General features: G+C 41.6%; 1 protein-coding gene across 4 annotated transcripts in view; it reads right to left on the minus strand.

The window, feature by feature from the left end:
• The window catches only part of LOC118369740 (receptor-type tyrosine-protein phosphatase epsilon-like), a 50,221-nt gene that overhangs the window by 12,143 nt on the left and 19,139 nt on the right, over window positions 1-18,939 (minus strand). For 3 of the 4 annotated variants that reach the window (XM_035754398.2, XM_035754399.2, XM_035754400.2), the window contains 11 exons: window positions 12,115-12,408; window positions 3,904-3,975; window positions 3,627-3,720; window positions 3,081-3,145; window positions 2,313-2,449; window positions 2,061-2,151; window positions 1,526-1,602; window positions 1,362-1,398; window positions 1,090-1,187; window positions 436-555; window positions 135-298 (listed from right to left, as the gene is read on the minus strand). In XM_035754398.2, the coding sequence (XP_035610291.1) occupies window positions 135-298; window positions 436-555; window positions 1,090-1,187; window positions 1,362-1,398; window positions 1,526-1,602; window positions 2,061-2,151; window positions 2,313-2,449; window positions 3,081-3,145; window positions 3,627-3,720; window positions 3,904-3,970 (950 nt within the window). In that variant the 5' untranslated portion in view covers window positions 3,971-3,975; window positions 12,115-12,408. Of the gene's footprint in view, window positions 1-134; window positions 299-435; window positions 556-1,089; window positions 1,188-1,361; window positions 1,399-1,525; window positions 1,603-2,060; window positions 2,152-2,312; window positions 2,450-3,080; window positions 3,146-3,257; window positions 3,490-3,626; window positions 3,721-3,903; window positions 3,976-12,114; window positions 12,409-18,939 lie in introns of those variants that run through there. The other variant, XM_052498613.1, reaches the window with a different exon arrangement.

Raw genomic sequence — 18,939 nt, forward strand, 5'->3', positions numbered from 1 at the left:
ATATATATTACTATGATTGTGTTAAGTTATACATGTCATAAGGAACTAAATGAACTACTATAGCCTTCATTGAGTACAGCATGTAGACGAGATTTCCCAGTTAGAATCCCTAGACTCCTCCCCTGGTTCAGTACCTGCAGTGCACTACGATGGGTCCTGCATAGGACGGGTTGACTGTCTTCACCTTCTTGAGGAACTTGAGCATGCCGATAGGGGAGAAGGGCACCCCAAAGTCTGGCCAGCTGGTGAAGTGGAGCTGGGTGACTAAGCGGGGGGCCCTTGGGCCATCATTCCCCTGCTGTTTACAACAACAGGAAAACACATCAATCGTTTAGAAAAATATACTGTAAATGTCACAGGGTTTCTCACATCGTGTATTTCAAAGTGAGGGATCCTGTGCAGGGTTGTCATGTAGGCACATACAATGATACTTACATATTGTACACAGAACTTGCGGATGGTGTAGTCCACCAGTACAGTAAAGTCCTCCACTGACACCCTCACACTCCCATACATCCAACAGCCCTGGTCTGGCCAGTACTGGTAACACTTGTCCTGAAGAGAGGAAAAATGGACATTCAGCAAAGCAAAAAAAGAATACAATTTATAGTTCACCACTATGAATGGCAGAGACTTTTATGGGAATTCATATTACTGACTAGTAACTCTATTTATAGGTGATTGTCTGTCAGTCAATAAGTTCATCACTCTGATCTTCTAGACTGTTAATGAGAGTCTCAGACTAATTATAATCAAGCCTTGGACAACTTTATCAACAATTATTTAGTTATCGATCCCCCATCTCTGTTTGGTGGAGCTAAACCCCCTGTTTTGTTCTTTATTGATCAGCCCCTTGAGGTTCAATAAAATGTGATGCCAAGTCATTTGGGATGACACATTGTATGGATTGGGAAAGTTAGGAAAGGGTCAAATCAATTATACTCATGACCTTGAGGTGTGAGAAGACAAGAAAGAGTAAAGGACCCCTTAAGAACATCTAACATGAGAGCCCATGAGCAAATCTGAAGATTCTTTACTGGTTGTATTAGCAGATAATGGAGCAGACAAAGTGAGAGAAGAGAAACTCACCTCTTTTCTCTCTTTCAGGTTAGTGAGCATCACTATAGTAGCAGTCTTCTGTTCCCAAATCATCCGCCAGAAGTCAGCCACTGTGTCGTGCATCGGGCCTATGGAAAAGAGAGTGACACTTACTACATAGATGTAAGTGGACATACTAGTTATACAATAGGCCTATGGTGCTAGAAAAACGTATTTTATGTAAGGATATAATTGATTTCCATTCCGTAATCCTCTAGTAGTACAGTATTTAGCACAAAATGATTGTACAAAGTTATATTCACCTTGAGCTGCAATTAATTTGTTCTTCTCTTTATAACCCTGGTTAAAAAGAAAATGTGTTTTGCTGAGTTTATTAGACCATAGTGAGAAAGGAAGTTATACTGGACGCATTTAAGTTATCTGTAATGGGACAGAACGAAATACATAGTAAATATCAACAACTCACATCTATGTATGAGGCATTTATGTAGTCCGTACAAGAATGCCCATCTATTTGCGTTAACAATACTCTGGAATGGTCATCTGTTGAAAATGTAAGAAAGAGACAAAATTGTACAAGGAAAATAAGTATGCCTATTTAAAATGTTCATTATGTTATCAAACTGCTTTATCTCAAAAAAGTTCAAGCTACTCTTAAAGGTCAATTCCACAATTTTCAATGTGATTTTCATTATTTCTAGCACAATAACAGTGTCTACATATTTGAAAATGGCGCATTTCGAAGTTTTGTAGAAAAAAATATGAAGTTATGACATCAGCAAGAAAATACCCTCCCGCTGGCTAGAAATGCATGTGATGTCACAGACAAGCATTTTTTAGGAGCTTTCTTATCATCTTTTAAAACCAGAAATACCATAGAAACGCGCCGTGTTCATGTATGTTTTTGAGACAATGAATAGGAAGTTGAAAAGTAGCGTAATTGCCCTTTAAGTGGGTTTAATGGTTACAAAACGTATTCCCATAACAATTCCATCACTCACATGGTAGGATGTTTGGGTATCTGTTCTTGTCCTTGTTGATCTCCCTGCTAGCCTCCTCAAAGGAGCCATGGTGGTAGCCACAGGTCAGTGACTATACAGACACAAACACAGGGGTTCAAAATAAGCCAGTCATGAAGCCTTCAGACATGCAGCATTATATGTAACAGCATAAAGAAGTATGAACTCCTCCTGACATTATTAGGTATCACGTTACTACTGTAAGCACTATGTGTTGTTTGAAAAGCAACCCACATTGAACTCCTCTCTGAAAAGCTTGCAGTCGTCTGCCGAGCGTATTCGGAACTCGTCCTCCAGCAAGTCCAGGGGGATGGGGAAGTACCTCTTGGATGGAGAGGGGGATCGTGGGAGGAGGACCACTGTCTGCTCTCCTGTGTGAAACAAAAACATTGGAACGTCAATGTTTTTACATTCAGTACAAGAATTGTGAAATAAATAAAGTTCTGCCTCTCTTTTTAGAGACAGAACTAGGTCACCTCATTACACACAGGTGACTACTGCAAGTCGCCCTGGATAAGAGCATCTGCTAAATGACTAAAATGTAAAAAATTACTAGGCGACCATAAGGAGGGTGACCTCATACAAGAGATGTATATAAACAACTGTCTGGGCCTTCAATTCTTCACTCACACTTCACTTACTCAACATTGAACATTACATGTGAAAGTTACATTAATTACAAGGTATTTTGCTACAACTGTGGCAATGTAGACTGTGAATCTTATTATTATTTAGACTTGTCTGGTTCATGTCTTGACAGCTCTCAATACCAGCATACGCCAACAGTAGGCGTGTATGCCTACAGAATAGACTTGACTTTCTGTTTGGATTGTGATGACTTATCTAGAGCACAGATTCAATCCGTATGGAATTTCAAAAAGGACTACTGTACACACACAACCTAAGACTTGCATCACATTCCACAACACATACTCAATGGTTCAAATGCAATATTGTATACGTAAGATGGGCAATGTGCAACATAATGAAGACGAGACATACCTTGATCTTCCAAGAAGCCATTTTGAGTCTTCTGAGAGATAAGAGCCTTCCTGTGGTTTCTAAACCTAACCAGAGGGTGAGAGAGAGAACAGAAAAACGAAACAAAAACGTTATCTGACCATAACCCCAGAAAAAATAGTATTTCAGCTCAACAAGTCAGTAGAAATAGACACCCACCATCTGAACTGAAAGCTGTTCTTTCTCATGAGAAGCAGATTGTTAACTCCTCTCTCAGTGGTGAGGATACTGAGTGGGGGAATGGGTGAGAGCATGGTCTGATATGACCCAGCTAGCCATTTGTTGTCTATTTAACTGGTAGAGCAGCTGTTGGAGCACACACACACGCACACACACACACACACACACACACACACACACACACACACACACACACACACACACACACACACACACACACACACACACACACACACACACACACACACACACACACACACACACACACACACACAAAGTGGGGGTAGGCTGGGCTGATAAGAGCACGGTGGGGGTGGGGTGAAGCCATCCAGTGTTGTTCTTTGTTACCTTAGGAAGTATACAATCAGGAGAATGATGATGATGAGAAGAAGAGAGATCAGCGTAGGGGGAAGGACATGGGCACCCTGGGAGGTAGGGTTTTCTGGGAAACAAAGATACACACATTATTTTGTATACTACATATGCAACAAGTGTTGTCAATATTTACATGTAACCATTTTAATAGATACTTGAGCTATTGGTCTACCTGTTGTTTAAAGTTATGATCAAGTTAATTAATGCTGATTGTTCTGTTTAATTCACTATTCGTGCGGGAGTTAGTTACCTAAAGTCTGGTTCTCACGAGAGGAGTTATTCAAGGTTATTGTAGTTGCAATCAGAAACAACACCATTGTGACTGTGGAGATAAACAGAACATGAGTGAATACATAACACTGTAAGAAAATGCAGAAGCTGTGATGCTTCATTAATTCCACTAGAGGGCGTCCACGATACAAGCAAATCCTGGCCTGGTGATGACAGTGCTGTCTGTGAAAATAAGGGGATGATGTCAGGCCCTCTGACCATATGATTGTGTAACTCCTTGTATCCTATCCATTTCTTGCCCTGTCCTGTCCATATGCACTTAGCAGTATGGTGCATCACCTCAGATCTCACAACCCTAAAATACACATATCATGGTAACAGGAAGCACTATCTCATAGACGGCAGAAATCACATCCCTTGTAGTCCTAGACAGACTGGAGAAGAGCTAAACAAGCTCAAGGGATGTGAATCTCACACTGCAGTCTCACACACAGAGAAATAGCAATGAGAAGTGCTTGGATAGGGGGAGTGAGAAGCAGTGGAAAACAGAGAGAAAAATATAATTTTTCCAGAACGATCCATCTGAAGGGAGAGGAATGAGGAAACTCCTGGTCCCATTGAGTAGCACTATGTAGCGTGAAGCAATTCTCTATTTCATCACTATTACCTGCATTGCATCTCTATCACAAACTATGCATTTCTACCTCTCTGTAGTCTTTTTCTTGCTGGCAGTCTGTCTATAATTCCCTCACTCCTGGGCAAATCTATTTAAATGCAATGTATTATATAAGAGAACAGTTATTGCCCAGTGTTTTATCCATGCGCAGACTTGAGAGCATCACTTTATATTACATGTCTCCTTAGCCTTAGAAAAAGCTGTTTTGCATAGACATCATCATTCATACTCCAAATCTAGTAGCTTCACTAGAAGTGGATCATCCTGAAAGGCCTTATTCATGACTTTTTGGAAACACATTTGCCTCTCTCAATCTCACCCCCCACACACACACATATGTTCAAAGCCAAGGGGCATGTACTGCATATGTGCCACACTGTGCTGAAGGTGCCCAATCTCTCCCCAGTGTTAACAAGCTGACAGTGTCAACACCTGCTCCCTGCAGAACTCCACTGGGCAAAAACACATTCACTCACAGTGTTGGCATTCCACCATACTGGGCTACACACAACATTAACCATGAAGGCATCAATGATTCTGCCATTCCTATACAGCCTAACACTGTATATCACACGGTTTAGGCACATTTAGGCTTCCTTCCCGCACTGCAGTCTTTGTTTGCCAGAGTGCATGTTTGATTGAATTCTGCCCTGTAATGAAACAGGGTTGGGCTATGGCAGGATAACTTGGAAAGAAGCAGGGCAAAGCTACATCATTTAAATCCTTCAACTCAGCAGTCCTTCTCAGTGCTATCAAAAGTATGTTAAGAGTTGGACCCAGAACTACAATGTAATTATTATTGCTGATTCTAAAAGCTCCCAAACTCAACGAGATGGCCTCAATGGTATTTAGCATGCTGCAGTAGCAATTCTCAAGCATTGCATGATATGTTATTACCATCGTCAAAAATGCATTTACCTAAACAAGGATTTCTCCATGCAGGTAATGTTATTAATACATCACGTAATTCATTAAATATTATTAGATGTGTATATCTACAACAATGCATCAGAAACAAAAGGGGAAAGTTGCAAAACTCAATATTATAAAGTAACTCAATAAATGAGTGGTATTTATAAGAAAGACGCAGGATGTGAAAAATGGATGAAAGCCGCATCCAAAAAAGGACCAACTCGGTCTCACCTCAACTCTTTTACCCGCAAACCTAAGTGAGCATGACGGACCCTGAGAAAAATAGCATGCTCATACAAACGTATCCTTCCCTACAGAAGACTTGTAACCTTTTCATTGATTTGTATTATTAATTAAAGCAGAGATGTGCAGTTAAAAGTATGCATTCCATTCCAACTGGATACGTATTGTACAGGAGCTTTCAGATTTGAGAGGTTTTTCCCTTCATGTCCATTAGAGCCCATGAACAAGAAGGGTGATTCCACGCCAGGAAGACCCACATTGTTTTGGGTTATCTCAGATTGTTCTGGCAATTGTGGTAGCAGAATCAGAATCAAATGTTTTATTTACATTATAATGCTTACATGAGATATTTGTCATTAGGATGTCTTATTTTGGATAATACTGTTGGCAGTTTGCAGTTATCCCTTCTCTGCTAGAGCTTAGTCACTAGGGGCCCAGAGAGGGGAGAGGTCAGGATTGTCTTCATATGTCAATGTATCTGTTAAACCATGTGATGCTATGAAGAATATCAGAAGGGGAGGAGGACAGAATGGAGGCTTGTCTTCTTATGGGAATGTGTCTGTAACTATTGTATGTCCCCTCTGAGTCCCCCCTTATCTTGATCTAGTATATGACCTAAGAGGCTCACTGTCTTTTTTGATCTTGTCCAGGAAGGAGTGTATTTGAGATGGGAGTATCTAGAATTTACCATTGATATATGCCATTGGATGAGGTAATGGTTTGGTACTATGTTGTACCAAGAACTTATTTTAGGAAACCAAACTGAACGATAATTTATAGCTAATGCTATCTGGCTATGGGATACTCCTCTTTCAAGTAAGAGGTTATTTGTGAACTGTTCCTGAGATCTGTGTTTCGTCATGTGAGTTGAGATGGGTGTGTCTTGGCTATAAATGATACTAAGAACTGTTTTGTAAGCACTCTCAGAGAATTCATTTATAGACACGGAATTGATCTGAGAGTCACAGGGCTATGGTGAAGCTCATATATAATTCAAGACGGACTTTATAATATACTCTGACGTGTGTGTGGTTTGCTCTCTCAATGTTTAGTAATACAGGAAATTACCATGACACAATTCTCATATAGAAACTGCATTGGGAGGAATGATGCTTGACATGCTTTTTACATTTTTATCACAAACCAATTCAGAGAAAAAAAATCATGATGAAAGTGGCCATTTTAGGCCTTTTTTAAACCTATACACATGCCTCCTGATCTGTTAACCGTACATGATACAGACAACATCATTGTGTCATTATACTCTGTATACTGTGCTCTAAAATATGGAGTATGTCTGGATTCTGAAATACAATTTTATTACATTAATTTATTCAAAATAAAACATTTTATAGACATAGTTTTAAACAATATACTCTACAAGGACATTACATTTCCAGAGTGGTTACACTGCTAATTTTGCAGTTATGATAAGAGTTATGAGCACCACCAAGACAGTGAATGGGAAAATAGATTCAAAGGGTACTTACTCCCTCTGCTTGTGATTGGTTAATGACCTATAATGTCAATTTCTATGTAGAAAAGGTATAAAACACACATATATATATATATATACACACTGCTCAAAAATATAAAGGGAACACTTAAACAACACAATGTAACTCCAAGTCAATCACACTTCTGTGAAATCGAACTGTCCACTGAGGAAGCAACACTGATTGACAATACATTTCACATGCTGTTGTGCAAATGGAATAGACAACAGGTGGAAATTATAGGCATTTAGCAAGACACCCCCAATAAAGGAGTGGTTCTGCAGGTGGGGACCACAGACCACTTCTCAGTTCCTATGCTTCCTGGCTGATGTTTTGGTCACTTTTGAATGCTGGCGGTGCTTTCACTCTAGTGGTAGCATTGTGTGGTAACCCACACAAGTGGCTCAGGTAGTGCAGCTCATCCAGGATGGCACATCAATGCGAGCTGTGGCAAGAAGGTTTGCTGTGTCTGTCAGCGTAGTGTCCAGAGCATGGAGGCACTACCAGGAGACAGGCCAGGAGACGTGGAGGAGGCCGTAGGAGGGCAACAACCCAGCAGCAGGACCGCTACCTCCGCCTTTGTGCAAGGAGGAGCAGGAGGAGCACTGCCAGAGCCCTGCAAAATTACCTCCAGCAGGCCACAAATGTGCATGTGTCTGCTCAAACGGTCAGAAACAGACTCCATGAGGGTGGTATGAGGGCCCGACGTCCACAGGTGGGGGTTGTGCTTACAGCCCAACACCGTGCAGGACGTTTGGCATTTGCCAGAGAACACCAAGATTGGCAAATTCGCCACTGGCGCACTGTGCTCTTCACAGATGAAAGCAGGTTCACACTGAGCAAATGTGACAGACGTGACAGTCTGGAGACGCCGTGGAGAACATTCTGCTGCCTGCAACATCCTCCAGCATGACCGGTTTGGCGGTGGGTCAGTCATGGTGTGGGGTGGCATTTCTTTGTGGGGCCGCACAGCCCTCCATGTGCTCGCCAGAGGTAGCCTGACTGCCATTAGGTACCGAGATGAGATCCTCAGACCCCTTGTGAGACCATATGCTGGTGTGGTTGGCCCTGGGTTCCTCCTAATGCAAGACAATGCTTGACCTCATGTGGCTGGAGTGTGTCAGCAGTTCCTGCAAGAGGAAGGCATTGATGCTATGGACTGGCCCGCCCGTTCCCCAGACCTGAATCCAATTGAGCGCATCTGGGACATCATGTCTCGCTCCATCCACCAACGCCACGTTGCACCACAGACTGTCCAGGAGTTGGCGGATGCTTAAGTCCAGGTCTGGGAGGAGATCCCTCAGGAGACCATCCGCAACCTCATCAGGAGCATGCCCAGGCGTTGTAGGGAGGTCACACAGGCTCGTGGAGGCCACACACACTACTGAGCCTCATTTTGACTTGTTTGAAGGATATTACATCAAAATTGGATCAGCCTGTAGTGTGGTTTTCCACTTTCATTTTGAGTGTGACTCCAAATCCAGACCTCCATGGGTTGATAAATTTGATTTCCATTGATCATTTTTGTGTGATTTTGTTGTCAGCACATTCAACTATGTAAAGAAAAAAGTATTTAATAAGAATATTTCATTCATTCAGATCTAGGATGTGTTATTTTAGTGTTCCCTTTATTTTTTTGAGCAGTGTATATAATATATATATATGGTCGCCCACGAGATCCTCCCAGTCAGGTCCGTTATGCACTCCAGGGGCATGGCGAGGATATCTGCGTGCCCCCGACCAGGCTGAGGCCAAGAGGAGTCAGTGAGGCACTTTGTCTGGGAGTGCAGAGCCGCCAGGGAGCTGTGGAAGAAAGCAGGCCCCCTGATCTCCCCGTGTCTGCCAGCAGGGGAGGACCTAACGTCCCAGCTCATGCTGTATGGGGTGGGCTGAAGGCCTATTCCATAAAAGGTCTTCACCAAGCTCTGGCCCACCCTCACGTGTCTGAAGGAAGCACTGTGGTCCTCCCGCAACCTGCTCGTAGCGAAATGAGTAGAGACCACCCCCCAGGCAGTGTCCATGGTAGCCACAGAAGCCCTGGGGGGCTACAGAAGAAAGGGGGCCTTGACCCCAAGCAAAGGGTCCTCCACAACACCCACAGCGCTGCTGACTGCAATATGTCACTTTTTGGATGATGAACAAATTCACATAGATGTGCGCTATTTCTATACTTCCCATTCTTAAGTTTTGTTTTTGGGTCTTTTACTTTCGGTTTTGTACATCAGCTTCAAACAGCTGAAAATACAATATTTTTGGTTATGGAAAATATATATTCACATCAGTTTAGATGGTACAATGATTATCTACACTATACTTGCTTGTTTTGTCACAAACTGACATTTTTGCAATTTTAGCAACCAGGAAATGGTGGAGAGATTTCTGCATAGTGCATCTTTAATTCCCTTTGCTTCTAGGCAACCATTTGGTTTGTATAAACGGGGGTTAAAATAAGCCTTGGTAAACAGTTTTATAAAAGCAACAAGGCATGCAAGTCAGTGCTATATAATTAATACAGTAAGGTAAATGGATTGACTGGCCTGATGCAAACAACACCATTTACCTGTGACTGTATTCATTACATAGCACTACTTCTTGTGCCTTATTCTTTAATATATACATTTTTTAGATTTTGCTTATTTTCTACATTTTCTACATAGAAATAAATGTACATTAGGTCATTAACCAATCACATTCAGCAAATCACCAGCAGAGGGCGTAAAAGACCCTTTGAATAGATTTTTCCCATTCACTGTGTTGGTGGTGCTCATAAAATGTATCATAACTGCAAAATTAGCAGTGTAACCACTCTGGAAATGTGATGTACTTGTAGAGTATATTGTTTTGATGTTGAATAAATTAACGTGAAAAATTGTATTTCAGAATCCAGACATACTCCATATTTTAGCGCACACTATATAGAGTATAATGACACAATGATGTTGTCTGTATCATGTACGGTTCAAAGATCATAGGGTCTTACAGGAGGCGTGTGTATAGGTTTAAAATGGCCACTTTCATCATGATTTTCTCAAAAATGGTTTGCGATACAAATATAAAAGCATATCAAACATGCTTCCTTTCATGTTTCTAAGTGATCATTTCCAGAACAATCTGAGATACCCCAAAATATTTTCGGGCCTTCCTGGCATGGAATCGCCCAGAACATTTGTTCATATTTTAGTCACATTTCATCTCATTTGTTCTGGACGGCCAATGACTGGTTTATTTCACTTGATTCACCACTAAGCGGTGCAAAAATTGTTTATGTAAATTTGTACTGTGGCCAAATGTACAGTATGTGCTTTAAATGATGTGAAAGTAACTGTTTAAATGTGATGAATCCACTCTAATCTATTTTGACCTTCAGAAATACTGACGGTTATAGGTGGGTAAATATTAATCCCAGCCATAACCCTGAGTGGAAAATCCTATTTTTCATCATTACTTTACTCCAGGAAGCCCTGAAAAGCTATTGCACATCTGCACACACACACACACACACACACACACACACACACACACACACACACACACACACACACACACACACACACACACACACACACACACACACACACACACACACACACACACACACACACACACACACACACACACACACACACACACACACACAGGATTGCATGGATAACTGAACGGCACATCCATCTGACAAACAGGATGCATTGAATTCTGAATTGCACATTACTGTGACCACAATACCCACCCTGACATGAAGTGGCTATAGGTATAATATGGTTTACGGCCTGACATGAATCCAAATGAACCCAGCTGAAGAGCACATAGTGATGAGTGAACTTTAGATTAAAAACATCATGATTTATCAATTATTAAAACATATTTTTACAGGTTCCAATGTCAGAGGACAATGGATACTGTACTCGCAGGCATATAAATATGTTCTGTGTATGTTCTTTACCAATGAACATGGTGATACAAGCATACAGGGATTGCGACATTTGATCCAAGCATAAAAAAGGCACCCAAAATATAGCAATCCATTTACTGCCCTTGAAATCTTTCCTTATCTCCAATTTCAAAGAGATTCCATCAGACAGGCTAGACTAGTGTACCCTTTGTCTTAGGAAACAAAGAGAAAACATTCATCTTTATGTGACATCCCAACCCACATCCATTGAAGTTCAGGTTTCTTCATGAATCAATAAAACCTAAAAGCAGCATCTTTGCTTCAGGGATTAAAGATGGATGACACAAAATGTTTTTTTTTTTTACAAGGAGAGAGAGAACAAAGACAGTGGAGAGCAACCACAGAAGCATGGCTGTCTGCTAGAGCAGACACTGGACCTGGAGAACAAATACATGTCAGTGGAGCGAGTAGAAAGAGGAGGGGAGGATGAGAGGAGAGATGAGAGGCTTCAGAAGCTATGTATTAGCAGCTATAATGAGAAACTTCAATATTAGACAAACAGCAACAGTACTAAAGCGAAGGGTGGCTTCACTGGCAAGTAGCAGGCCATGCTACTGATAAAAATCTGGATCACCAGATCATAACCCCATGAAATCCATTGTCGTAAGAACGGTTATATTTCTGTTGTTGTGGTATGAAGGAAGGTTGAATATTTGTCTGTTCAGAAGCGTGCTACTGTATTGAGCCTCTCAGCCAATATGCGCTAAGCATCCATACATACAAGTCATCACAGCATAATATGCATTAATATTGAAGCTTTGACAATCTTATTTTCGTAATCTCCTATACATCACTAATCATTATGTCGGGAGCATGGTCAGGGTCAACAGTCAATTCAGGAATTGAATTGAAATCCTAATTGAAAACAAGGGTCCCTTTACATTAAAATAATGAATTTCGATTGATGTCCTAAATGGCCTGAGTTGAAATGAAATCGACTCAGGGGTTACTCACAGTTTAAAAGCAGAGCTGACCGGATTCAGTAGGAGTTAATCCAATAGTCCATAGCAGCCAGAAGGTCTGGTTCTCTTCCTGACTGGCCCCTTGGGATTCAGTACCCACAACCCAGTCCACATTCACATTGTCTCGGGAGGTACAGGGTCTGGTGGGAGAGTAGTCGATGTGATCAGGACACACTAGTCCTGTAGCTAAGGTCCAGTAGCTGGGTTTCAGGGGACTTCAGGGTTTTAGATCATGCCACAGAGTAAAGTAGGCTCGAGTTCAGTGACCTACATAAATGCATATCACCTGAAGAAAGACAAGACGAGAAAAAACGGTTAGACCCCAGTTAATACCATGGTTGCTGCTATAGAAAGCTCTATAACTTCCTCACCATGGTGTCACCCCCAGAAATAGTACATTCAAAGTAGCTTTAAAAAGACCAGGGCATTAAATTAATAAAGTCATGACCTGGACTCCACTCTGTTTACTTGTTAGTCATAGGGATTTTTCTCCTGTTCATTGTTTGGGCCTGACAGAGGAAAAGTCTAAGGGATTAACAAACTAATGAAGCTACTTCCTGTGTACAGAAGGAGTGGGAGTCTGTCTACTTGAGTGAACTGTACCGTAGAAAGAGAGAGATTGTACTATTCTAGACTTTGTGGGTAAGAGAGAAGGGAGGGTGGTAAAGCGAGAGAAAGAGAGAAGTGGTGTAGTGTTCACACGTGTGTGTGTATGTTTCTGTGTGTGTTTCTGTGTGTGTGTTATTCTGTTTCTTTGTCTGAACTGTGACAAACCACTTTAATCTAGCCCCCACAGCATGGCAAAGCAATACATGTCAATTTCAAGAGCTATTAATTGTTAAGCATACCAATCTAATCCCACCCACGGACAGAAATTCAGAGGAAAAGTGTGAGGAATATACAATCCGTTATGTTAACTCTCAAAAATAGAGACAATAAATACTCACAAAAAAATATACACAATAGCCAAGACTAACACCTTTACAATACTGTGATTGGCATGGCATAGATAAAACATATCCAATTCTATACATATTTGGAATTGGCAGTGTTTCATTCCACTGTGGTATAAAGAGCTAAGTATTGCTACACATTGTAGCATTTTGGAATCTGAGTGCCCAAAACAAAGCCTTGACTGTGATGTTACTCTATGGCTCTAGCCATGTATGATGGAGAGAGCATGGCTCTGAGTGCCCACATACTCCCTCTCTCCCAACACAGGGTTCCTCTACCCACAGGTGGAGACACAAAACCAGATTGTTTAGTGACCGGCCACTGAGTCAGAGCAGAGGTGAACCAGTGATCCCAGTTGGAGAAGCCCACTCATACAGAGCCACGATGGGTGAATGGGGCCTCTAGGAACAAGGGTGGGACTGGGGTTGCAAAGCTACCGGTTGTTTACCAAAGCTACCGGAATATTCAGTAACTTTGATAATTCACATGGACTTGATGGCAATCTTTTGTAATTTATATTTTAATCCTTAAAAAAAATACATTTATTCATATTTTGGTCACATTATTTACATCTGTGTCCATCTTGTCCATGAATAGGTAGATCATATAGAACATCATGAATTTTAACTACTGCCACCAGTACAGCCACAAAACATTTGCAACAAAGATATATTAACATAGTCAAATAAAAATAGCTTTTAGAAATACAGTGTACAGGTATTTCTGATATATGGAAATGTGGCTTTTCTTGTTGAAAATAATCTTATATTAAATCAAATATATTCAGGGCTTTACTTTTTGATTGCATTCTCCTTTCCAGACATTAGTAATAATAATAATAATAATAATAATAATAATAATACTCGGGGGATTGGCCTCCGTCATCCTTATTTCCTTCCGAGTCACTTTCAAGTGTATCTTTTGTCCCTTTCAAGTGTACGTATATTCTTCCGAGTCACTTTCAAGTGTATCTTTTGTCCCTTTCAAGTGTACGTATATTCTTCTGAGTCACTTTCAAGTGTATCTTTTGTCCCTTTCAAGTGTACGTATATTCTTCTGAGTCACTTTCAAGTGTATATTCTTTTGAGTCACATTCATCTTGTGTTGTGACATCTGTTATTGGCTCAAACAGTTTCAGATTGGAACGAAATGCCACCATTTGCTGGACCCTTTCGTCGGTCAGCCTATTGGACACCAAGAAAAGATGTGTACAATACACAGAACACCAATAAATACACAAATACAGTGACAATAAAACCAGCACATCCTCAATTCATTATAAAAACTAAAATTCCCTTGGTGTGTGCAATCCAAAAGAGTGACCAATTGCGCTCTGATGCAGCAGATACTACATCTGGTTTATACTACATCTGCAGTATAATTGAGGCAATGGAGGACAAGGCTTCAAAGCTGCAGAGTACATTCCACCAGGTTGACGCAGAGATGTGTTCAGTGGAATTCCAAAACCCATCATCTTTCCACAAGCCATCCTACGTCCTGAATATGGCCAAACTCCCCAGAACCTTTCTCTCATCCAGCTGAAGGTGGTGTGCCATGGCTGAAGTCATGTCGTATGCTGACATTATCTGCTCCGCAGATAGGATTGGAGGCTTTCTGGCACATTTTGTATTCAGCAAAAAAGCAGCTGCTTGGATGAGCTTGGTGCAGAAGTCTTGCCTTTTGTCAATCATTTCCAAAACTGCCTCTTCTTCTGCTTCATCCAGCAAAGACATTGTCAGTGCAGCACCAATCTGCTCACGCAGATCTGTGAAGAGCCATTAAACATCTGATAAGACTGCCCCATCTCCCTCCACCTGGTTAATGGCAGACGCAATTGGGGTGAGTAAGGTCAGGTTGTTGTCAATGTGCTCCCAAAACACATATTCAAGGAATGTCTTCTTGATGGTAGAATTAATTTCTATGGACTCTGAGATGGCCATATCTTGCAGGGCCACTTTCCCTACTAGAAGGCTTGTGCACATTATTACAGAGGAGCCCCATCTGGTTTTCACACTGTTTTTTTCTAAACATTGCTGAGGCCATTCATTTCCCTTTGACACATTTCACTAACTTGTAGGCTTTATTGTACAGGGTCTGCATGGTTTCCAGGCCCATGATGTCTCCCAGGAGAAGATTGAGACCATGTGCTGCACAGCAAATTGGAGTGATGTGAGGGAAGGCTTCTTCGACTTGTCTCCAAGCTGCTTTCATATTTACCACATTGTCTGTAACTACGGCAAAACATACTTATCAGCTCATCTGCAATGAATTTGCTTATGTGTCTGTTGATTTTTGTGCCAATGCTTTTGTAAAACACTGGCGGGGGAGTGCAAAAAATGTCATCGATAATACCTTCCCCACATACATTGGAGCATCTATCACAGCAACACATTCTGCCTTGTCAAAAGTGACCTTTTCTTGCACTGACATGTTCTGACTGCAACAAGTTGGTTGAATGTTCAAGAATCTTTTCCAGTGAACATTGATTGTAAGCATGAGAAGGGAGCATGTGGCATAGACGGCTCAAGCCAGGCATTCATCTGCTTTCTGCTTCTTTTTACATTTTTATATTTAACCTTTATTTAACTAGGCAAGTCAGTTAAGAGCAAATTCTTATTTACAATGTCGGCCTACATCGGCCAAACACGGACAACACTGCAGCAATTGTGCTCCAACCCATGGAACTCCAAATCACACCCGGTTGTGATCCAGCCTGGATTGGAACAACGGTGTCTGTAGTGACGTCTCAAGCACTGAGATACAGTGCCTAAGACCGCTGCGCCACTCGGGAGCCCTATCCAAACCATGGGTAGTTGCTGCTGACTCAGAAGTTGATGCTGTGCTGAGAGTTGAAGGTTAAGTAGAGGGTTGTAGTGACTTCTCTTTAAAGCTTCCTGGGCCCTTTGTACAGTTGTTCAAATGAAACTGCAAATTTGTATCATTTTTTCCCCCAAAAATTGAGCAGTAATTGCACATTAACTGATACCCTCCATCTTCACGAACTTATTTGAAATGCCTCCACATTAAAGGGCTTCCGTGTTCTTAACCACTGGTGTTCAGAATGGTGTTCATTGACTACAGCTCATCATTCAACACCATATTACCCACAAAGCTTATCACTAAGCTAAGGATCCTGGGACCCTCTGCAACTGGATCCTGGACATCCTGACGGGCCACCTCCAGATAGTGAGGGTAGACAACAACTCATCTGCCACGCTGATCCTCAACACGGGGGCACCTCAGGGGTGCGTGCTTAGTCCCCTCCTGTACTCCCGGTGGAACCCATGACTGCATGGCAAAGCACGACTCCAACACCATCACTAAGTTTGCCGACAACACAACAGTGGTAGGCCTGATCACCGACAATGATGAGACAGCTTATAGTGAGGTCAGAGACCTGGCAGTGTGGTACCAGGACAACAACCTCTCCCTCAAAGTGATCAAGACAAAGGAGATCATCGCGGACTACAGTAAACGGAGGGCCGAGCATGCCCCCATTCTCATCGACGGGGCTGTAGTGGAGCAGGTTGAGAGCTTCAAGTTCCTTGATGTCCACATCACCAACAAATTATCATGGTCCAAACACACCAAGACAGTCATGAAGAGGGCATGACAACGCCTATTCCCCCTCAGGAGACCGAAAAGATTTGGCATGGGTCCTCAGATCCTCAAAACGTTCTACAGTTGCACCATCGAGAGCAACTGGTTTGGCCACTGGTTTGGCAACTGCTCTCGGCATCTGACCGCAAGGCGCTAAAGAGGGTAGTGCATACAGCCCAGTACATCATTGGGGCCAAGCTTCCTGCCATCCAGGACCTCTATACTAGGTGGTGTCAGAGGAAGGCCTTAAAAATTGACAAAGACTCCAGCCACCCTAGTCATAGACGGTTCTTTCTGCTACTGCACAGCAAGTGGTACCGGAGCGCCAAGTCTAGGTCCAAAAGGCTTCGTAACAGTTTCTACCCCCAAGCTATAAGACTGCTGAACAGCTAATCATTTGTACAAGGATCTCTGTACTTTTCTCCATTCATCTTTGCCTTGATCCTGACTAGTGTCCCAGTCCCTGCCACTGAAAACCACCCCCACAGCATGCCACCACCATGCTTCACCGTAGGGATAGTGCCAGGTTTCCTCCAGATGTGACGCTTGGTTTCATCAGACCAGAGAATCTTGTTTCTCATGGTCTGAGAGTCTTTAGGTGCATGTCGGCAAACTCCAAGTGGGCTTTCATGTGCCTTTTACTGAGGAGTGGCTTCCGTCTGGCCACTCTACCATAAAGGACTGATTGATGGAGTGCTGCAGAGATGGTTGTCCTTCTGGAAGGTTATCCTGTCTCCACAGAAGAACTCTAGAGCTCTGTCAGACTGACCATCAGGTTCTTGGTCATCTCCCAAGCTCTAGGAAGTCTTGGTGGTTTCAAACTTATATTTAAGAATGATGGAGGCCCCAATGTTCTTGGGGACCTTCAATGTTGCAGACATTTTTTTAGTACCCTTCCCCAGATCTGTGCCTCGGCAGAATCCTGTCTAACAGCTCTACGGACAATTCCTTCGACCTCATGACTTGGTTTTTGTTCTGACATGCACTGTCAACTGTGGGACTTTATATAGACAGGTGTGTGCCTTTCCAACTCATGTCCAATCAATTGAATTTACCAGAGGTAGACGCCAATCAAGTTGTAAAAACATCTCAAGGATGATCAACGGAAACAGGATGCACCTGAGCTCAATTTTGAGTCTCATAGCAAAGGGTCTGAATACTTATGTAAATAAGGTATTTCAGTTTTTATTTTGAAAAATGTGCAAACATTTTTGAAAACATATTTTTGCTTTCTTATTATGGGGGATTGTGTGTAGATTGCTGAAGATTTGAATGTATTTAATCCATTTTAGAATAATGCTGTAACGTAACAAAATGTGGAAAAAGTAAAGGGGTCTGAATACTTTCCGATTTCACTATATTTAGCTACACAACATAAGACAGCTGTTTACATTCTTCAGTGTATGAAAACATAAAACTTACTTTATATTCTTAAAATGGTTTTAAGTGGATTGACCCTGGCTGAATGTTTCTGAATGAATCTTTGTACACTGACTAATCGCAGAACAAAAATATATAAACTAATACATCTACTAATCATTTTTTGGGCTGAAGTATACATGTTCTAATTGAAGCAGTGTGGATTAAGTCCATATCTTAATCTGACCAGTTTACTGCTGAGACTACAACATACATATCTGAAAGCAAGCAACATTACTAAAAATCACAATGAGGTCCTAGTATATGTCCTAAGGATTTAAATATACACATTACAACCTTGTGTCTATTGTGCATGTCTGTTTCTATACCATGACAAAGGATGTTTCCAACAATTAATGAAATACTCTGGATAGCCAAAGCATACATAATCTCCCTGGACCCCCCACAGAAACAGATGGGTGTGATTTTACTTTCTGTGAGTTGAGGTTTTGTAATGGCAACATAATTACATAAAAAGGATTGCCCCATGACAAATAAGTCAGTTTTCCAAACAAGTACAACAGCACAGAAAGTCACAAATATAGTAATTACTGACACACTCCATACAAGACTGAAAAACTAAATTGTAGATGAACAATAACAAGCAAGGAAAACACGATAAAAGCTGAACAGACAGAGGTCATTTTACTTAATCAAAGGAGTTCCAGTCTGCTGGGGAAGAATTCATCCAAGTATACAGCTAACATTAGCTTTGTGTACATATATTATTTGAAACCTAATTTTGTTACAATGTTATTTGCATTGCTAGTTAAAGCCTAATGTTAGCAAGCTAGCTAATGTTAGTTGCTTGGTGTCTAACGCCAGCTAATGTTATAAATCGTAT

The sequence above is a fragment of the Oncorhynchus keta genome, chromosome 36, assembly GCF_023373465.1.
Source record: "Oncorhynchus keta strain PuntledgeMale-10-30-2019 chromosome 36, Oket_V2, whole genome shotgun sequence".
Taxonomy (NCBI): domain Eukaryota; kingdom Metazoa; phylum Chordata; class Actinopteri; order Salmoniformes; family Salmonidae; genus Oncorhynchus; species Oncorhynchus keta.